Source organism: Molothrus aeneus, chromosome 5, assembly GCF_037042795.1.
Source record: "Molothrus aeneus isolate 106 chromosome 5, BPBGC_Maene_1.0, whole genome shotgun sequence".
Taxonomy (NCBI): domain Eukaryota; kingdom Metazoa; phylum Chordata; class Aves; order Passeriformes; family Icteridae; genus Molothrus; species Molothrus aeneus.
Genome location: NC_089650.1, coordinates 55,705,138 through 55,724,311, shown reverse-complemented (window position 1 = coordinate 55,724,311; position 19,174 = coordinate 55,705,138). Strand labels below are relative to the sequence as shown.

General features: G+C 40.1%; 1 protein-coding gene across 1 annotated transcript in view; it reads right to left on the bottom strand.

Moving 5' to 3' along the window:
- Nucleotides 1-4,626: 4,626 nt before the first annotated feature.
- The window catches only part of LRRK2 (leucine rich repeat kinase 2), a 63,762-nt gene continuing 49,214 nt past the window's right edge, over nucleotides 4,627-19,174 (bottom strand). The window contains exons 41-51 of the mRNA XM_066550802.1: nucleotides 18,966-19,126; nucleotides 17,989-18,159; nucleotides 16,555-16,655; nucleotides 15,895-16,089; nucleotides 14,693-14,886; nucleotides 14,331-14,403; nucleotides 13,325-13,509; nucleotides 12,390-12,542; nucleotides 11,473-11,681; nucleotides 8,269-8,343; nucleotides 4,627-6,404 (exon numbers count right to left, since the gene is read on the bottom strand). Of these exons, the coding sequence (XP_066406899.1) occupies nucleotides 6,283-6,404; nucleotides 8,269-8,343; nucleotides 11,473-11,681; nucleotides 12,390-12,542; nucleotides 13,325-13,509; nucleotides 14,331-14,403; nucleotides 14,693-14,886; nucleotides 15,895-16,089; nucleotides 16,555-16,655; nucleotides 17,989-18,159; nucleotides 18,966-19,126 (1,639 nt within the window). The 3' untranslated portion in view covers nucleotides 4,627-6,282. The remainder of the gene's footprint in view (nucleotides 6,405-8,268; nucleotides 8,344-11,472; nucleotides 11,682-12,389; nucleotides 12,543-13,324; nucleotides 13,510-14,330; nucleotides 14,404-14,692; nucleotides 14,887-15,894; nucleotides 16,090-16,554; nucleotides 16,656-17,988; nucleotides 18,160-18,965; nucleotides 19,127-19,174) is intronic.

Below are 19,174 nucleotides of genomic sequence, written 5' to 3'. Positions count from 1 at the left end.
TGCTTTGTGTATATACATAGAAATATTCAGAGTTGCAGGACCAGTAGTTTTATTTGTGAAAGAATGAAACACAAAGCCAGGCTGGTTTGGGGTCAGGAGGACCCTGGTGTGGTCTGGGGACAGGAGGCCATGGCAAACAGCTGCTGGCCAGGCTGGCCAGCAAAGCAGATTTCAGATTCTTTCAGCAGAACCAGTTGCTCTGCAGCAGCTGGTTCTGAGTCCCTGCAGAGCCCAGGTGTTTGTGTCTCTTGCTGGGTTTAGCTGTAAAAGCCATAAAAATGGAACTGAAAGGTTTTGGGGTTGGGTTTTACCCTTGAAAATTTTCCTGTAATTACAAGGTGAGTGTATTTCACCACAAGATTGTCTATTTGTAGAGTGCTCAGCACTGCAGCTGCTGCTATTTTGGAAAAGAAAAAAAGCAGGGGGAGCTGAGTTTTGACTCATGGCTAACATTTGAAAATTACTGTTTACCAAAGCTTAATTTCCTGGCTGGTGGTTGGTTATTAAACGTGACTGTGAACAACAGTGGTGTTTAAACTGAGCAGGGCAGGGTGCCCCCACCTTTGGCTCTGCATGCATCAGGTGTTGCTGTTGCTGTTCTTCAGCCAGTAGTGTGGGCTTTAGTGGGCAACTTCGTTAAGTTTAGAAATTCACTTTGCAAATTTTGAACTTCATTGGCATAATAGGAAGCTCATTGAACCTTTACTTATGCATATATGCTTTAATAGCATCCTCTGAGTTTCACTTGAACCTGATGGTGCTTGACTAATGCAAAGGAGTGGTCACTGTAGCACTCCTGGAGGCTTGTGGAGAGAGAAAATACCTTTTACATGGCCAACATCACCTGAGGGGGAATGGACTGGCTTTCAGTCCTCCACCAGCAGCAACTGAACTCACCCTCTGCGTGGCAAACTGCAGCTTCTGCTACTGCTCATCCAAGGGCTCACAGCTTTGAGAGCATCCTGCAGCTTTTATAAAATATTTATTTCTTGTGATCTCTGAGGATACTGGTATGAAGTTGTCATTTCTGGGCTTCAGCCTTGGTTCAGTTGATTTTAAGTCCAAATTGCAGAGCCCAGGAGCCTACCGGATGGTGGTGGGGGTGGATGTTTCTTGTAACTCCACAGAAAACAGATGTGTTCAAGGCAACTGCAGAAGTGTTGTGGCAAGAAAAAGCAGAAATGAGACTCTCCGACCTTACGCTGGTGTATTTATAGTGAAAAGTGCCGGCTGTTTCCGTCACCACTCCATGGGTCACTGTCCGTGGCCTGTCGCAGCTCGCTGTGTCCCCAGGGCCGATGGCGCTGTGCGGGCTGGGCTCTGCCCGGCCCCGAGCAGGGGAGGAGGCGGCGATGCCGCAGCCGTGTGACCCCGTGCGCTGAGGCGCCGCTCCCGGGGCACTGCGTGGGGCTGAGCGGGGCCTCTCCCTCCCTGCTGTGACTGCTTGTGGCTCATCCTTCGCTTAGAAAGGCAGCTTGCCGTGCAGGGCTATGTCCCCTTTGCAGCCCGGTTAAACAGCTCTGCAGCGCTGAGGTGGCGCAGGGCCAGCGCGGCCCGGGGTGCCCCAGAGAGGGAGGGAGCCGCGGCCGGGGCAGGCGGGGCTGCTCCAGCACGGGAGGTGTTGGCACAGGAGGAGCTGGAAGCTCCCGGTAGGATGCAGCCCCATGTCCCTGGAGGGGATTCCAGCCTGCTCCCTCCTGCCAGGCATCCTTGAGCACCGGGCAGCGTTTGGACGCGTTTTCTGCCCGACCTCGCCGCTGGGGACGGCCCTGAGGGGATCCGTGAGGCGGCACTGGGCAGCACCAAAGCCGGGCCCAGCAGCGCTGCCGGCTCGGCTGCTGAGCACTGACGCTGCCAGCTTCTGCTGGTTATTTATTTCTCTATACGTCTATCTTTCCCCCCTTGCTTTCTCTCCCATCCCGCTTTCCTGCAGAACGGTTTCAGTGCTTCTCGGCTGGGTGCCAGCGGTGCCACAGCCCCCTCAGCAGAGCCTGCCCCTCTCCCGGGCACAGCTGTGCCGTCAGGAGCCAGGGCCCGGGAACACGGCACGGGAAAAAAATAGATTAGAAAAGGCAAAACACTAAAATGGCCCTAGGAGATTTTAATTTCTTTTCTTTCTTCTGTCTGCTTTAACTTTTCGGGTCAGTAACATTAATGGGCTGTGGCAAAGTGAAGTAAATAATCACGTACGCCAAAGACAGCGCACTGATTGTTAAGTCTCTCCTCACTAATTAGTGACGGCCTTTGTAGGGACTGACAGCAGCACTTAAACCTCTGGCAGCAGAAAGGCAAAGCAACACAGTAGAAAGGGAAAAAAGAAAAGACCTTTGCTTGCTTTTTGACTTTCATCATGTTTTTACTAGAATCGTATTGGTATAGTTAAAAAAATCACTGTTTTTTGAATAGATCTATTGGTGTATCATAAATTTGAATAACCTTAAAAAAATTATTCCAGTCTACTGCTCAGTCCAAACAACCCGATGTAAAAAGGTAGGTACCAGTCAGCATCGAGGTCACTGCAGGGGAAAAAGTTGTACCACCATTTGGTAATTCTTGTAATTCTGCTGCTTAATTAAACAAGGACCAGTGTAAGTATTGAGGAGTCTTGCTGAGGTGCCTAAAGCTCAAGGCACAGCTGTCCTCACAGTGCCTACACAACTCACAGGTGCAGCAAAGAACATTCCTGAAACTGTCTGTTAGAACCTGGGTTCACTTCTAAATTTTTGGTAAATGAGGTTTCCCTTTGCTAATACAACACTAACTAATACATCTTGTGGTTTCTTTCTCTTAAAATAATGAATTTTAAAATACAGATATGCAATAAGTATGATTCTCCATGTTCATGCGGTTATGCAACTCTGTATTTATAAACTAATTGTTGCAAAGACGTGCCTAATTAACAAAAAAAAAAAAAAGGAAAAGTTACCAAATAGTATGGTGGCAGCCAGTGAGTTTTACCTGTTCAAATGCCATGAAGAAGGCTTTATGTAAGAGAGTGTGCAGGTCAGTACAGTCCTGGGATGAGTTCATAATATGGATGAAGAACTAATTGAGACAGAAATAACAGAATACTTGCTAGTTTTGATCAGGAAATTTGGTTCTCTTAAGGCAGGTAAGGGCAGCTCTTTCCAGATTTTTTTTTAATTAATGACAAAAGCCAGAAAATAAGTGAGAAAAATTGTTCATATGCTTTTCTACTTGAAAGAAAGAAAAATATGACTGTCACTGTCTTTTCCTCATTCACTGACACTCATTGTTTTCCCTGCCTACTTTCTCATGTCTCTCGTATCTGAAGTGTTCATTGTAAAATGGATTTTTTGCCTTGCAAATGCCCACATTTGGGGGTTAAACCACACCTGAGAGGCCTCATTCTTTCTCCCCCCTTATGTGTCCCAGTTTTGCCCCAAGTGGTGCATGAAGAAGTAATAGAGTAATAATATGGGACACTAGAGGCATGTGAGAGTTCAGAGGAATGCCAGGACATAATACCAAAAGTGCATTAAATCAGGCTGTGCAGCTTGTTTACAGTGGAGTTGACAGGAACTGCTTGTAAAAGAAATGAGGTTAAAATTAATGACCAGGTGAATCTGCATATGTAATTTATCAGAGCAAGTCAGTAGCACAGGAGGGGAAGGATACTTTTAAAAACCCCCAAGAGTATCCAATCAAGCATTCAACTCACAGTGCATGTTTAGTCTCCTTGCCTTTAGGTTTAAACCCCAGTACCCTTTAGGGTAGTGAGGGACATGGGGTTACTCACCTGTCCCAGCTCAGGTGTTCAGTCACACCACACCACATGCTTGTTTCCCATGAGCAAAGAGGCTCTTTTCTGAAGCAAGGGTTATCTGTTTTCACATGCTGGATGTTATCCTAAGCATGCAAGCAACTGTATCTGACAGAACTTGTCCTCTTATGTGATCAGCTTCCACTGTTCTCAAACAGTTCCACTGAAACCAGAGTGAACACAAAGTTATGGATATTTTTTTTCCCTCCTCCCTTATACTTTGTCAGTAGAGATGTTCCTAGGAACAGGTTTCCTTATAGTGCAGGTTTCAACGGTGCTGTTCCTGCCCTTGGTGGCAGGTGCCAGCTGGGGAGGGGATGCCAGGTCCTGAGCACTTCTAACAAGAAGCACCAACACAAGATGTTCTCTAAATATTTTCTTGCAGTACTATTTTTAGTATTTGGTGAGGATGCAGTGGGATCACTGTGCTCACAGTCCCAGTGGGTTACCACCATGACAGAATTTTTCTCTCCAGCCACAGATAAATCAGCAGTGGCCAGTTGAGTCAGGTTTGCAATGAGCTCCTGACTCTCTTCTGGCTGCTGTTTCTTTTGTTCTCTGCCCTCCCTGTAATACTGAATGCATGACCCAATTCATCTATGGATCAATGTTATCCAGAGCCTTGAAGAGGTGAGGAATGACTACAGGGACAATTCTCCCATCTCTGGGAGAAGGGGAAAAGGCTCAAGACATGCACTGCAACAGAGCAGTGTGCAGCAGGAATGAAGCTCTGTCAATAATACCTACAGAGGCAGGATTTTGCATCATCCTGAAGGAAATAAATGCCACAAAAGCTGCACAGAAAAGCCCCTCCTTAAAAATTCAATCATGAGAAAATAGACTGACATTATTAACAAAGCACAGTTTTAATAGAAATGTTTAGGCTTGCATTTCAAAATGACTTACAAATAAACTTAATCACAATGCATATATTCTTTTCTTTTAAAAAAAACAACCCTATTCATTCTAACATATATATATTTTCTGAGTTATAAAATCCCATATAAATAGCAAAGTTTTCTCAGTACACAGATTACAAGAATTCATAGAAACAGGGATGCATATCTGATAAGAATCCTGAGTATGCATTCCACAGCTGGCAGAAAATAGAACAATGCTAGAGTTGGACACAAGTAATGCTGTTGTCCCAGTATGTAATTAAAAAAAAACCTAAAAACCCACAAACAAAAAAAAACCCCAAAAAACCACAAAAAAAAAAAAAACCAAACAAAAAACTGAGAACTTTTTGGTTGCTCAACCTTGTTCAGCTCCCTAGACTCAGGAATGGCTCTGGATGCTCCACTCCCTGAGGTTTTTGGGAGCACCCTGTGGATTTTTCTGGTATCAAAAAAGAAAACAGTGTCTGTCTTCAGGAGGACAGAAATAAGGCACTTCCTTAGAGCAGGTCAGTGTGGGCTGTAAGCAGCAGCTTGGACTTACAGCCAGAAAGCAGCAAAAAGTGACTCTTGAATGATGATGTGTGGAAACAAATTTGGAAGAGGCAGCCAGTTGTTACACTCCTCAAGGTTCCCCTGATTATCCCCCAAAACAACATAAATTCCAACAAGGATGAATAAGTGGAAACTTTGCATGTTAGGAAAACCAAAGCAAAAGTTCCCCTGTTTTTAGACTGAGGTAAGCAAACAAGCGAGTTGGACTAAGAACAAGTCATAGCAGCATTTCGATCAGAGCATTGACCCTGTGCTTGCTCTTCTCTCTTCCCAGAGCTGCACAAGGGAGCTTTGTGCCTGGCAGCGCTCCCAGCCCAGTGGTGTGACTGCATCTCCCCGGAGCAGGCCGACTGCAGCAGCGCTGCACGGGGACACCCACCTGCCAAAGCCTCACCGTGTGCTTCCTCTAGAGCTATTTTATTAGAGGAGCACAATAGGGTTTTTCTGGTCATAATGAAAAAAAAGTCAATTATTCGTGGAAGAACCACAGACAATTCTGCCTGTTGTTTCTAAAGAGTAATGTAGTAATTACATATTCCTTTAAACGCTGCTGTTAGATAAAAGTTGATGTTTTTTCATAGGATCACAAGCTCTGACATTACTAAACCATGAATCATAGGAGCAAATTCATACATGCAAACTGCAGTAAACACACAGAGGCTTAAATTTTGCTTCTTATTAAAGTGTCAACTCATAGAGATAATTAAGCAAATTAGAGCCATTTATAGTCTCCTGGCTTATTCCCAGTTTAACTGGGATCAAAAACTGGATGAACAATGTCATACTTAAGTTGAGCCATAGTTGCAGAGAGCAGAACTTCACAGGTAAACAACAGATCCATGATAGCATTTTAGAATCAGAAATTCCCAACAGTTTTCTGTCCTTTCAAATATTAAAAGTAACTTCTTTCTTCTTGTCATCCTATGAATATTCTCATGGTAATTTTCTTCCTGCTTTAGGTTAAAAACAACAGGAAGAAGCTGTAAATATTGCACAGTATGTTAGGATAGAAGACTAGAAAAAAAAGGGGACTTGCAGGGTGACTTTTCAGTCCAAAGAAAAGCTCTTCATTTTTTCTGCTAATTCCTGTCTCATTTCTATGTGTTTTTTCAGGTTTTGCACTTCATGGGGCAGGTTAATGTCCCACACTGACACACAGGATTGTAACTCTGGAGAAAAAAAAAGAAAATTTGAAAACTGCAACAGAGATGAGTTATTGCACAAATAGAAATTATTTTGCTTATCTGCTTGTTCTCAATTACTCATAAATTCCCCCAATGAAGCATTGGGTAAATTTATCTTTAGGACCCAGAAGACAAATTCCATGACACTTTGTGTGTGAAGTGATGCAGTTCTGTGTTACAAGTTGTTTGTACTTGCACAGTGATTTGCATTCTAGTTCCTAAATTAAGAGTATCCCATTTAAAAGTACTTGAAAAAAACATTTCTGGTGCCCGTGGGGCTTAAGGAACTGACCTGAGCTACAGCTAATGCCAATACTGAGGTGCTGCTAAAATTTCATCTCTGTCTTTCCAAGCAGATATACCCTAAATGCCTTTGAGACTCAAACCCCATTCACTGTAAAATAAAAACTGATTTCATAAGCTAATGAATATACTGGAAAAAGGTCACTTCTTCAGTCCCCATTCACTGAAACAACTCTTTGTTCATGAAGAATTCACACTGTTTTTAGTGGAATAGCGACAACTGAGAACACTTACATGAGCTGAGGCTTACAAACTAAGGCCCCAAGGATTCTGGAGTCTCTGATTCTTCTCTGTAACTCTTCAATAAAATAAAAATGCTAACAAGCCAATAAATGTTCTTATGGTTACAGGAATTGGGGAATACCACAGTGTAAACCCAATGCTCTAAAGCTTGACTCATTTCAGTCAGCTCATCTACACTTGCCCTCCTTAACTTTATACTGTCATTGCCACATTTTTAGGGGTCACTGAAACTGGGATGAGATAAAGATGAAGAAGGACATTGATCAGAGCATCAATTTTAACTGTTCTTAGAAAAATCTAAAGATGCAGATCTTCTATCTTCCAGCACTTTGCTAATTGTCAGGAAGCTTTTACTGATGTCTGACCGAAATCTCCCTTGCTGTAACAGAAACCTGTTAGTGCTTATCCTACCCACAGGGAATATGTAGAAGTCTTTATTCTCTTCCTCTTCATTTACATATTTGAAGCCTATTATCATGTCCTCTCTAAGCTTTATTTATATTAGCCAATTTAACTCCCTGTGACATTTTCTCACAGGTTGCATTTGTCTCCTCTGGACTATTCCTAATAGTCCAGATCATTCAGCAATAAATGGTTAGGCTCCTCCAGCAGAGTGTAAGAATTAGCTCATGTCTTATAGACACCACTTTCATGGTGTGAGAGTGGTGTTTGCCTCATCTGCACCCACGTGACAGAGCTGATTCATGACCAGCCTCTGATCAATTCTGACCCATTTTCTGCAGCACTGCTGTTTAAGCTGATCATTTCCTCATGCTGGTGCAGCAGATAATTCCTAATTAAATAAAAGGTCTTGCATTTGTCCTTACAGAATTTTATCCTATTTCCTTCCAGATGATTAGGTCTATTTGTTAGGGTCACTTTGAGTTCTAATCCTGTCCTCTGGGGAGCTTGTCTTAGCTGTGAGTTGTCTGCAAAACTAACAAGTACATTCATTATTCTTTCATTCATATCACTCATGAAAACACTGGGGATTCCTAGCACAAACACCTCTGGAAATCCATTTGATACATTCTCCAATTAGACAATGACATTTACTCTCCAAATACAGTTTTGCAACAAATTGTATTATATTCTTCAAATAGTGGCTTCCTCAGATACATTTTTGGAAGTTACTTTCAGTTTGTATGAGCCCAGATAAGCAAAAGAAAACAAAAACTATTAATAGTAGTGTTTCAATAAAATTTTGTCAAATGATGATCAATTCTTCACTCTCAGTGAGTAGTCAAGCACAATAGTGTCTCCTCCACTAATAATACAAGTTAGTAAAACACAATTCAGATACCTTTGTGATATTTGTTGTCTTCGGTGTCACTTTTATAGCAATATCCCAAAACAAGGACCACATTCTTGAGACTCCCTTTTTCAAAGAAATAAAATGTCAAATCTTAATTTCAATGTGAATTTTGTAATTTAAGGACAGAAAGAGTAAATGGCATCAAGGCATAAGAGCATAAGAGGACAGAAAGCAGAGTTCAATCAATCAGACCCTTTATTCAAAATCATTAACCATGAAAACCCAGACACAAAGACAATACAGTTCCTATCTCCATTTAATGTCAGGGTTTATCAGGGTTCCAAGGCATAAGCACAGGATCAGCCAACCATCAGCTGAACAAGCCCAAGAACAAAGCACCCTATTATACAGCACAGGCAGAGGTGGTACAGTCACAGGAAACAGATGTCACAGCAAAAGGACAGGCTGCAAGTGAAGTCCCAGTGCACAGCAAAACATACCAGTTCAGTTATGAAAAAACCAAACCAACCAAATATAACAAAAAACTGAGTAAAAATTATGAACTAAAAGTTTTAAACTTATGATGGCATATGGATAGGAAGTGGAAATAGGGGATAGATCATAAGAAGGTGCCTACTGAATAACACAAAAAACCCCTGTAAGACAGGAGTGGTTGGATCACAAAAGGATAAACAGAATGTGCCAGTGTTTCAATATCAACTTCCTGCTTATTTCCAACAAGACACGTCTATAAATGTCTTGCAAAGATAGACAGAAGCTGTCACGTGTTCTTCTGCCACAGCAGCTCCCTGTTCCTACTGGCAGCACATGAGGGAGGAGAGCCCTTGTCTTTCAGCCAGCAGAGGAATCCAGGGCCCAGCCTGGGTGCCTGGAGAGGAGCAGGCCAGGGAAGGAGCAGCCCCCCCGTGCAGACACCCCACTGCAGCTTCAAGCACGGAGCCAGACGCTCCCAGGGCAAACATGAGCAGGGGAGCAGTTCCTGGGGCATAAATAGACTGGAATATGGCTTAGCTGTGAAAGCTGCAGTTGGGAAGTTTTTTAACATGCCTGGGACCTCTGCAAGGTAGAGAGAGGTTTTTCCTGCCTGAGGTCAGCACTATATTCTCCTCTGAGAGTGATGTAAATCTGGTTATAGTTGATGAGGGATGGTGGGAACCATACTCATGCTCCGTGCTCAGATTTTTCATAAATTTAATTTTTTTTCTACCAGTCCTATCCATATTCCTTACAAAAGTGATTGGAACTTAAGTATAATGTTTCTTATTTAGACCTGGGTCCTGTCTTACTAAATAGAAATCTAAATTTGCACTTGCAAAATAAACTACAGATTTACGTCTAAATTATTCTCTATAGTAAGTCTCATGCCTATTGAACACAGATGTGTTAGGTGACAGAGTTGGAAAACAACATTGTATTTCCATATTCTTCTAGATAAAATTAATGTCTCAAAGTCTGGCAATCTCTTTTTCCTGAAATATTTACCTCTGCTTGACATTACATGTTTTAACCTTAAATGAAACTATTTCACACAAATATTATAAAAACTATTTCCCTCTATCTTCTCTTATTTCATATAAGCAATGTGGTACCGTTGAAAAACTGCTCAGCAGCCTCAGTGCCATTTTCAGGGATTCCAGTAGAAACCAAGTCCTTGAATTTAGGAAAAAAAACCTAGCCCTTATAAATAATTGCTGCAAAAAAATGATCAAAAGAAAAAACTACACATCAAACTGCATATATCAATCTTATTTGCTGTTCTTGAGATTTGTGCAAATGCAGCTAAACTCCTCAATATTAATTTTTCTATAAATAAAATTCTGATTAAAAATGTTGATGTGACTGAGCCTCAAGGCTTTTAAAATCACACTATTCTATACAATGTATTTTCCCAATCAATGACAGCAGCAAGGCAAAAATTATTATGTTTTTATGGCAACTATTCTTTACAAAATGCTGAAAATAAAATGTCCCTTTAAGATACTAACATTGTAGCCATCAGGACTAGATGGAATGATAATGCCTGCTATAGCTGGCACCATTACCAGCTGGGCTCTGACCAGACTGTAACACTTGCTGTTCCAGGCAAAGGCAAGTCAGAGGAAGGTGAGGTACATTTGACTTATACAATGTTGCCAGCACTATGACCTGACTGTAGTCTATGGATTCTTCTGGTGCCAGAAAGGAAGAAACAACTCACAGAATAAGTTCCTGATGGTAAGGAGAAAACATCCACAGCCTGCAACTGTGATATCTGCTAGCAGAATTACAGCATGCTGCTGAATTCACAACAGCTTCAGTGTTAGCTTGTTTGTTTTTTTTTTTTTTTGGACAGCAAACACACTTTAAATAACACTGACAGGGAAACTCCAGAGTTTTTTCCAAAACACAGTGGAAAGTGATGGGAATCCACATATTGTGCCACAAAGTACTTTTTGAACTGTGTCTATTTTGACTGTATTCATCACAGCAGTGCCACAAACTTGAGTTTGTATGGCTTTCATTACTTTTGGGAAAGGTGCAGGACAGTGCACAGGTGAAGGAAGTTTCAACAGCCAAGGAGTGTCCCTTCCTCAGCTGCATTCCTGTGGCTGTTGGTGGTCACCACTGAAACCTCACAACTCCTGTCTGCCTACAGCAGCTCAAAACAATGTCCCTGATGACAGCAGCAGCACATCTGTACAAGTCCACACCCCAAGTCCAGGTGTGTAGCACTTTACCAGCTCTGCTGTGATCTGCCTGTGACCCATTCCTGAATGAGGCTGGGAGAAGAAAACTAGCCAATAAGCAATGAAAATAAGCCAATAACCAAAGAAAAATTATTAAAATCCAATATAGTCTACAGAGAGAGAAGCTATAAGTGTAACACTTGAAATGGAGAAAGAGCAAAGGCAGACACATGTAAGAGAAGACAAAGTGACACGAGACAGAGGATGGTGAGAGCTCTGCTGAAGCGCAGCACAGGGATGCAGGTAAGGTGGGGAGTTCACCTGCAGACCAGTGACAAGCCAGGGAAAAGCTGCTGATTTATGTGGGCACAGGTATTCAGCCTACTGGTGTTCAGTTTACACCCCAGAGTCTGACACTGATGGAAGAGGACAGCTGTGGAGTAGAATGAATGAACAAATCCTGGATAATGCTAATCTGCTCCTGGAACACCACAACAAGCAGTACAGAGCAAACCTAAACTTAGCAGTGATTCCAAAGTACTCACCACTTGAAGGTTTTACTTACCCAGCTGAGCTGTTATCATGACTCGAACAGAATCACAGAACTTGTCTATAACTCGTACGGGATGACGTGTTGACAAATCAAGCAGCAAGATATGTCCTCCTCCTGTCCCTATCCACAGTGCAGTATTCTTTTGCAGGCAAATGGTCTTCACTCTTCCAGAATAAGCCAGTTTGTGTTTTGATTCCTTATTTAATTTTTCCACTTTGTTCCTATAAGTATGGCAAGAATTTGCATTGGAATTTGGTGGCACCTATTCTGCACCTACTAAAATGACACTCTGATACCAGACTTTTAAGCAATCATTCACCAAGCCAAACACAAAATTCTCATGCAAACAAACTGGAATGAAAACTATTGGACTCCAAAGAGCCATCTGGTCTGCTTCAGAAAACCTTTAAATAGAAGGCAGGAACACTTCTCAGTTCTCCCCCCGTCTGCAGGAGGTTAATGGCACAGCAAAGCACACCTATACCTGCTCCTAACCTCACCATAAAAATAAATGGATATGGCATGCTAAGGCAGAGGAACAATTTAAATGCAAATGAAAAAGTTGTCACAGTTAATAAAAATCTGATTTCTTACTGAATTTGTGCACTGTAAAAACATTCTTGTTCAGGGGATGCAGGAAGTAGCTGGATTAGCCTTAGGACCTGAAGGACAGCGAAAGACTTTCTTCTTTATTGAGCTAAAAGAGCCTTCTTGACATCATAGAGAAATTGGGGAAATACAGTAAGGGTCTTTAAAAAGTGTGATTCTGCATGGAATATTCTGAAGTTCTGGGCCAAAAGACAGGATAGGAAATCCAACAAACTGGATAAATGCCTGACTTCTGGCAGGTTAGGGTACCAAGCTAGAGAAGGCAATCTGATATTCCCCTTCCTATCAACCAGGCCAAAAATCTGAAATAAACCACTTACTTAAGAAAATGTGCACAGTCAATTAATTCAGAAAGTTTTTCTGTCTTCTTGTCCCAGATTTCCACAAAATGGCTGTTTTTCTTGGCCAAGTAGATGGATTTGTCTATTGCTATTGAAATAATGTTTGCATCACTGTAAGCATTATGACAGAACCTAGAAGAGAGAAGAACTCCAGTCAGATACATAGAAAATACCTAGTAGAAAAACTTCACTACTTCGAGTGGGATTAGTTTCCCTCTGACTCTTGCAGAATCATTCAGCCTTAAAATCAAATTAGGCTAAGATACAACTGAAAGGCTTTGCTTTAATCTTCCTACAGTTCAACATAAATTCTCATAGTAACAGAGTTAGGCTGCTGACATCCTTGGTGGCACATTACTGCTCAAAGTCTATTAATAAATCTTTCTCATCAAACACTGTTTTTCCCTGCTCAGGAAAAACTCCCCTTAATTTCAGAGTAGGATTTGTCCATGTGAGAATTACCTCAAACATTCCCAAATCCTCAGTCAATAACTTCTAAATAGTGAGAATTCAGCAATCAGACATGATTAAATATATACAGGGCAAGGATATGCACGCATATCGTACTGACAAACATGGAAGGACAAATACTATGATAAATATGTATGTGCAATTCTAAGTAAAGTAAACAGGGCCTGGACTAGACCAACTGGAGAAGAAAACTGATCAGTTGTATAGATATTGACTTCATCAATCCTTTATGGAGTAAAATGTATTTACTTGCTTAAAAGCAGTAACAAATACTTTCAACATTACTTGCTGGTACTCCATCTGCATTATGGAAAGAAAAGAAGAAAAACAAGCAAACTCAAAGAATGAGCTCTAGAACAAAAGATTACATCAAAGTACTGTCAGAAACCTTTGAAGAAAACAAATGAGCCAAATAACATCACTTATAAAAATCAAAAACTTACAGTTGACTTGTCTTTGTTTCAATGAGCTTTTGAACAGAGAAGTCACTGGTTAAGGCAATGATTTTTGTTCCACAGCCTCCCCAGATTACATTTTTTTCAGAGAAGCATGAGGATTCATTTAAGCACATAAGGGGTGTGCTAACATTTCCTATAGTCAGTATCTTCAAAGGTGTAGCACCCTTACACTGCAAGAAAAAATATATTCATTAGAAATATATGCAAAAATATATGCATTAGAAGCAAGGAGGATGCAGGCACTCAGAATGCTGTTAAAACAAGGCCACACAGCCTGCTGAATGAAATTTACTCATCCAGATTTTGTGATGGCCCAGAACATTCCCAGAAAAGCACCACATTCCCCTCATGGATGTCCCATAGGAGACAGCCTGAGAGCAGAAACAGGCCAGAGCAGGGACTGACACTTTCTGCAACCCCTGGCACAATTCAAAGACTGGCTGGAAATACACTTCTGTGTCTTTGAAGACATCCTACACTGGACCATATTCTAATTCTGAAATGCACTGCAACTCCATAACTGCTCTAAATGCATATGGTCAGGAACTAAACCTTCAGGTGCCAGATGATATAAACAGCTCCCAGCATTTCTTCATCTGTTCTGTGAGCAGAACTCTGATCTACAGAAAACCTAAAGCATATTTTATTTTTGAACATAGCTGTTATACAAAAATTTACTAAATGAGAGGGAAAAGGAGCTATTACAGCAATAAATAAAGGAGGTCAAAACTGTTAGAATATTCTTAACAAAAACCAGTAATGTCAGTCTCTGCACAGTTTGCCAGGCCTTTCAAAGGAATTTTCCACCTCTTAACTCTTTTGTTTATAGCAGTTATTGTAAAGTGTGCAGTTCCTCTCAGACTGCAATAGAAAGTTAATTTTAGTTTTAGAGAAGCAATTAAAAATAAATGGCATGAAATAAAGCTACTCTTGGTAGCTGCTTTAGATATTACTGATAACACTCTGTAGAACAGACAGCAAAGTTGTCTACCTTTACTGCTCTGTCTTCAAAAACTGCCAGTTTGCCATCAGCTGTGCCTACCAAGAAGAAATTCTTCTGTTTGCTGAAATAAAATAAAATAATTAATTCTAGAAGTGCCTTAATCAGGTAAGAAAAATTAAAATGAGAAGTCTCTAGAATTTCAAGTATTCAATTAAACACTAAAAGCAAGCACAACCCCTATGATCATGAATGTAGTCCTGAGTTGCACTGGGTGCAAAATTAAGTGGAAACACAGGCAAAATAAGCAGTTGTCAGAACAAAAGTGCAATGTGTATGGATGTCATTTTCTGAACACCTCATTTAGCAGTATTTTCAAAATGTAACCCAAAACATTTATAATTCATTTATACCTTTGCTTTGAAAGAGAATTACAGTATAAACAAGTGACAGAATCTGACATTTTCTGCAGACGATGCCTCCTTGTTTCATCTTCTGTGTTAACTGCCCACAGAGAACCAGACTGGGTTCCTGCTACAATCCAGTTTTCTTTCTCAGTAGGAAGAGTCACTAAGGCCAAACTTATAATTTTACTGTCTGCAATATCCTGAGTCAGAAAAGAAGAATAAAAACAACTTGGTCATTATTTCAGTAATGGCAAATGCTAGAAATTACTGATAATAAAAATATAGCACAATCTTCTTGGACTCTGGACAGACCCATGGCCTAACCTCCCCTTTAAGAAATCTAATTCCCTATTAGCAGAATACATCATCAACTGGGCCACCTATCTTACAAGTGCTGGGAAGGACTCCTCAAACAGTACACAGAAAAATCTCTCAGCTGAATGCTGACAAAAAAATATACTCTTTTTATTCTAATCAAGGTCTTGAAGCCATCAGAGAATTGAAAAAAATGGAACTTTTGCAATACTAATTGCTGACAATGAAAATACTGACCTAATATTTCTTTTTCTCATTTTATTTTTAGAAAAACAACCCTTATAAGTTATATCAAAGCTACCACTTCAGATGTATCATGGTCAACAGATGGCAGATGGAAACAGAACTGAAACAACTTTGATGATGAATCATGCTCAGTTCTGGCACACATGTTCATCACAGCACATCAGTCCTGGGTAAAAACTTTCCTCTTTGCTGATGGGATAGGACTGAGATGTACAAAATCAAATGAAAAGAACTGGAGGGCATCACCAAAGTGGCACAAGGAGATGGCCTTTGTGGAAAGTGAGAAGCTGTTAAGAGACAACCTGGATTGTAAAAAGGAGGTAGAGATATGAAGATCTGCCTAATTGTTAACTCCTTTCTGTAGTCTCCATGCTAGAAATAGTTTCCATCTCAGTAGAAGAAAGCAATCCAGTAGTAGAAAGACAGTATTATGAGAAAGTTCAGGCTGGATAGCAGGAAGAGAATAAAAAGCAACTGCTTTTCTACTTCATTTCATGGATACAAAGATGACTCACTTATGAGCAATCTTTGTTTCCTCAAAGCTTAGCTTTCCAGAAGTAATATCCTGCTGTAAAAATGCAATTAATTTTTCTGAAATATATCTGTCTGCCAGAAAAAATAAAATAAATGTCAACTTTCCCACATACCTCACAAGTATGTCCATCTGTGTTTAGGTTAACAAATGAAAGTTGTGCCTTTTCTGTGTTCCCATTGCCTATCCAGACTCCTGCCTTCTTGCAGCTTTGATTGGCAGCCACCATGCACTCTGCTGTAGATGTGCTAGGTATGGAGACATATCTCATCAAACAGATAAGCTCTGCAGAATTCAGGATCTCATAAACCTATAAAGAAAGACACAGCATGCCCATGGTGATAACAATGGCTTGTACAGCAATAAATAACAAGCAACAGATAACAGCATTTTTTAGATTTGGACACAGTATCTCAGCAGTCCTGGTCATTTGTTCTGCCACAGAACAGAGTGTAACTGCACTGGATACTACTTAGCAAAGGCTTTTTGCATAGCTCCAGTAAAGACCAAGAAGTAATCTGAATTGTGTTTCACTCCAATTGCTACACAGCAACACAGGGGAAAATAGCAAGCTAGAACATGTGGTTGGTAGATTTCAATGGAACAGTTTATTCTGGAAGGTGAGAGCAGGCAATATTTCATGGCAGTTTCCATTCCAGAAAAGAACAACAGAAAGAAACCTGTGCTTCTCATTAACTTAATGTCTGATTCCTTTTCAGAAACCACAACTTTGTACTGCCATCTATCATAAAAAAGCAAATAACCTAAGTAATACCTGGCAAGATGTTGGTCGTTCCTGAGGGTTTTCCTTCAAACACTTTTTAATTAAGTTTTCAACTTCAGGCCAGGGGGAACACCTATATTCTTTGACAGGATCTAGAATGTAAAATTACATAACTTATTAACCAGCATTTACCATAGTTCTAACTAACCTTCTTATTTTTAGAATTCATCTAACTTCTTACTGAGCTGCTCTAAGAAATATCACATTCTTAGGTAAAATGTCAGCATGAACAGCTTGGAATTGCTCATCTGCCATTATAGGCTAGAGCATAAAATGCTAGAACTAGAGCCCTTTTAATTAACAGCAGTTAAAGGAAACAGATTTTGCTTTTTCTTTTTCTTTAATGTCCCTGTGCCTGGGACTGAATCCTGGGCTGTGTTTCCATTAATGCTGGACATTCAAGGCTATGGCACCTCAGTCAACAGTCTTTCAAATTCCTGTAAACACTGTTTTCCACATTTATTCTTCTGAGTTATATGGAATACAGATGAACTTCCAATAAAAGCAAATAGATAAACAACTCCATATAGCATTTACAAGATATGGAAATTTAAATTCCCACATAGTGCTTGGAATATGTATCTTATGACTATAGCTGCTGAACTCTGAGAATAAATCATTCATGATGGTGCCTGTATTGCTTTTCCTTTTAGTTTATCATAATCCACAGCAAATATTCCAGTCCTACCTCAGACAGGTAACATTAGTGATGAATACCTGCAAATGAACATATTCAGTGCAGCAAGAGACAGGCACTGCTTGCTTGTGAGATCAGCCAGCCCCTCTTTTGGTGGAATTATAAAAATTATGAGCATAGGTTGAAGGAACTCCAGAAACTAATACTTCAATTATTGCACAGGGCTTACAATACAGTCAATACAGCTGCATTTAGGAGATACTTAGTCATCAGTTCCTGAGATATCCTCTTCAGAAAGGGGGTGGAAACTGAGCTTAGAACTGGACTGTTCTCCTTAAGGAGCAGAAAATGTATGAACACTCTGCCTCTCATAATGGAGAAGCTATGCCAGACTGAGTGATGCTGTTCTTTCCTAAATGGAGCAAAACATTCCTTAAAGAATGTTTAATGGGTATACCCACTATTGCTGGGCAATAAATAAGAGCACCAGACATTCAGCTTGTAGTGCTATAAAAATTCAACAGCTCTCAACACTGGCAGAAGTTGCCCAAGTTATGTTGTCCTGAGTTATATTGTCCAGATGATTACATCACCTCCAGCCTGATGGCCTGTTTAATCTTCCTTCCAGCAGCCAATAATTCCATATTGTAATGCAGAAGGAATATGAAGAATGTTATATTTTTCTAAGTCTCCTTCTATGATCACTGTTAGATACAACATAACTCATAAGACATGTTATTTCTGGAGGAGACAGGACAAAAGCTAAAACTTTTAGAAACAAGGCATACCTGGTAATTTTCCTTGTATTGCTAATTCATCAAATTCATTTGGAAACTTCAAGCCTTCCATTATTCTACCTCCTCCTGTTAAAATGTCATAAAGCAGCAAGCCAAATGAATAAACATCAGCTTGCTGATTGTAAATAACATTTCCTCTGGCAACCTCTGGCGCCCGAAATCCTGCAAATAAATCATTCATTAATAAGTATGCTTCATGTCAAGATGAAGCCATCTTTGTATTTTAAAAAGTAAACAATGATTGATAAATATGGCACAGGAAGTGCAAGGAAAAACAAACTATTTCTGGCCTGGCAACAGCTTGTATTTGGTACATGTCCAAAAATATCAGCAGTAAGTATAAAAGAAGGGGACATTACATCAGTTACAGAGCTCCTGCCCCTTTTAATGTAAAATAATTACTTTATCAATGAATGCTGAAAATCAAGGGCGAGTCTGCAGTCTTTATTGATGGACTAACATTTAACACTTGAAGTGATGCTCCCAAACACAATTTAAAGGATCTAAAGGAACTTTTCAAAGTGATTGAGTTGTTCAGGGCTTTAGAATGGATGCTAATAGGTTCTCTCTAAAGTTGGGGAACAGTGAAGATATTTATTGCCTTAAAAAAAATTAAGACTTACATACACTTTACTGGAAATTAAAGCAAAAAATGTTAGCAGTATAATTAAAATATCACAATAACCATATTAAAACCAGACAAAAAAAATATTATGAATGCATGCAATTTAATTTCTTCTTTTTAAACCTTTAATATACTTCTTGATTCTTCTAAAAGGTGTTAAAACATGAACAGGAGTAATGACCAAGAGGTCTAAATCTGGCATCACAACTTGTAATATGATTAGGACTCCCTTTTGTGACTTTCAACTAGAATATAGATTTGAGTTACTTCTTACAGACTACATTAAAAATATATTAGCTATTTTTGGACATAATGGACTTTAAATCAAATCCTATTTCCATACCTGGTGTGCCTTCTGAGGTTTTTATTCCCATTCGGCAACAATACTGGGCAATGCCATAGTCAGCTATTTTTGCAATAACAGCTGAATTGGGATATAAGGTAAAGAGCAACACATTGTGAGGCTTTAAATCACGGTAGATGATCATTGCTGAATGCAGGTACCTAGTAATCAAAAAATATTTACTGAAAGCATTCACAAGTTAGGGATGC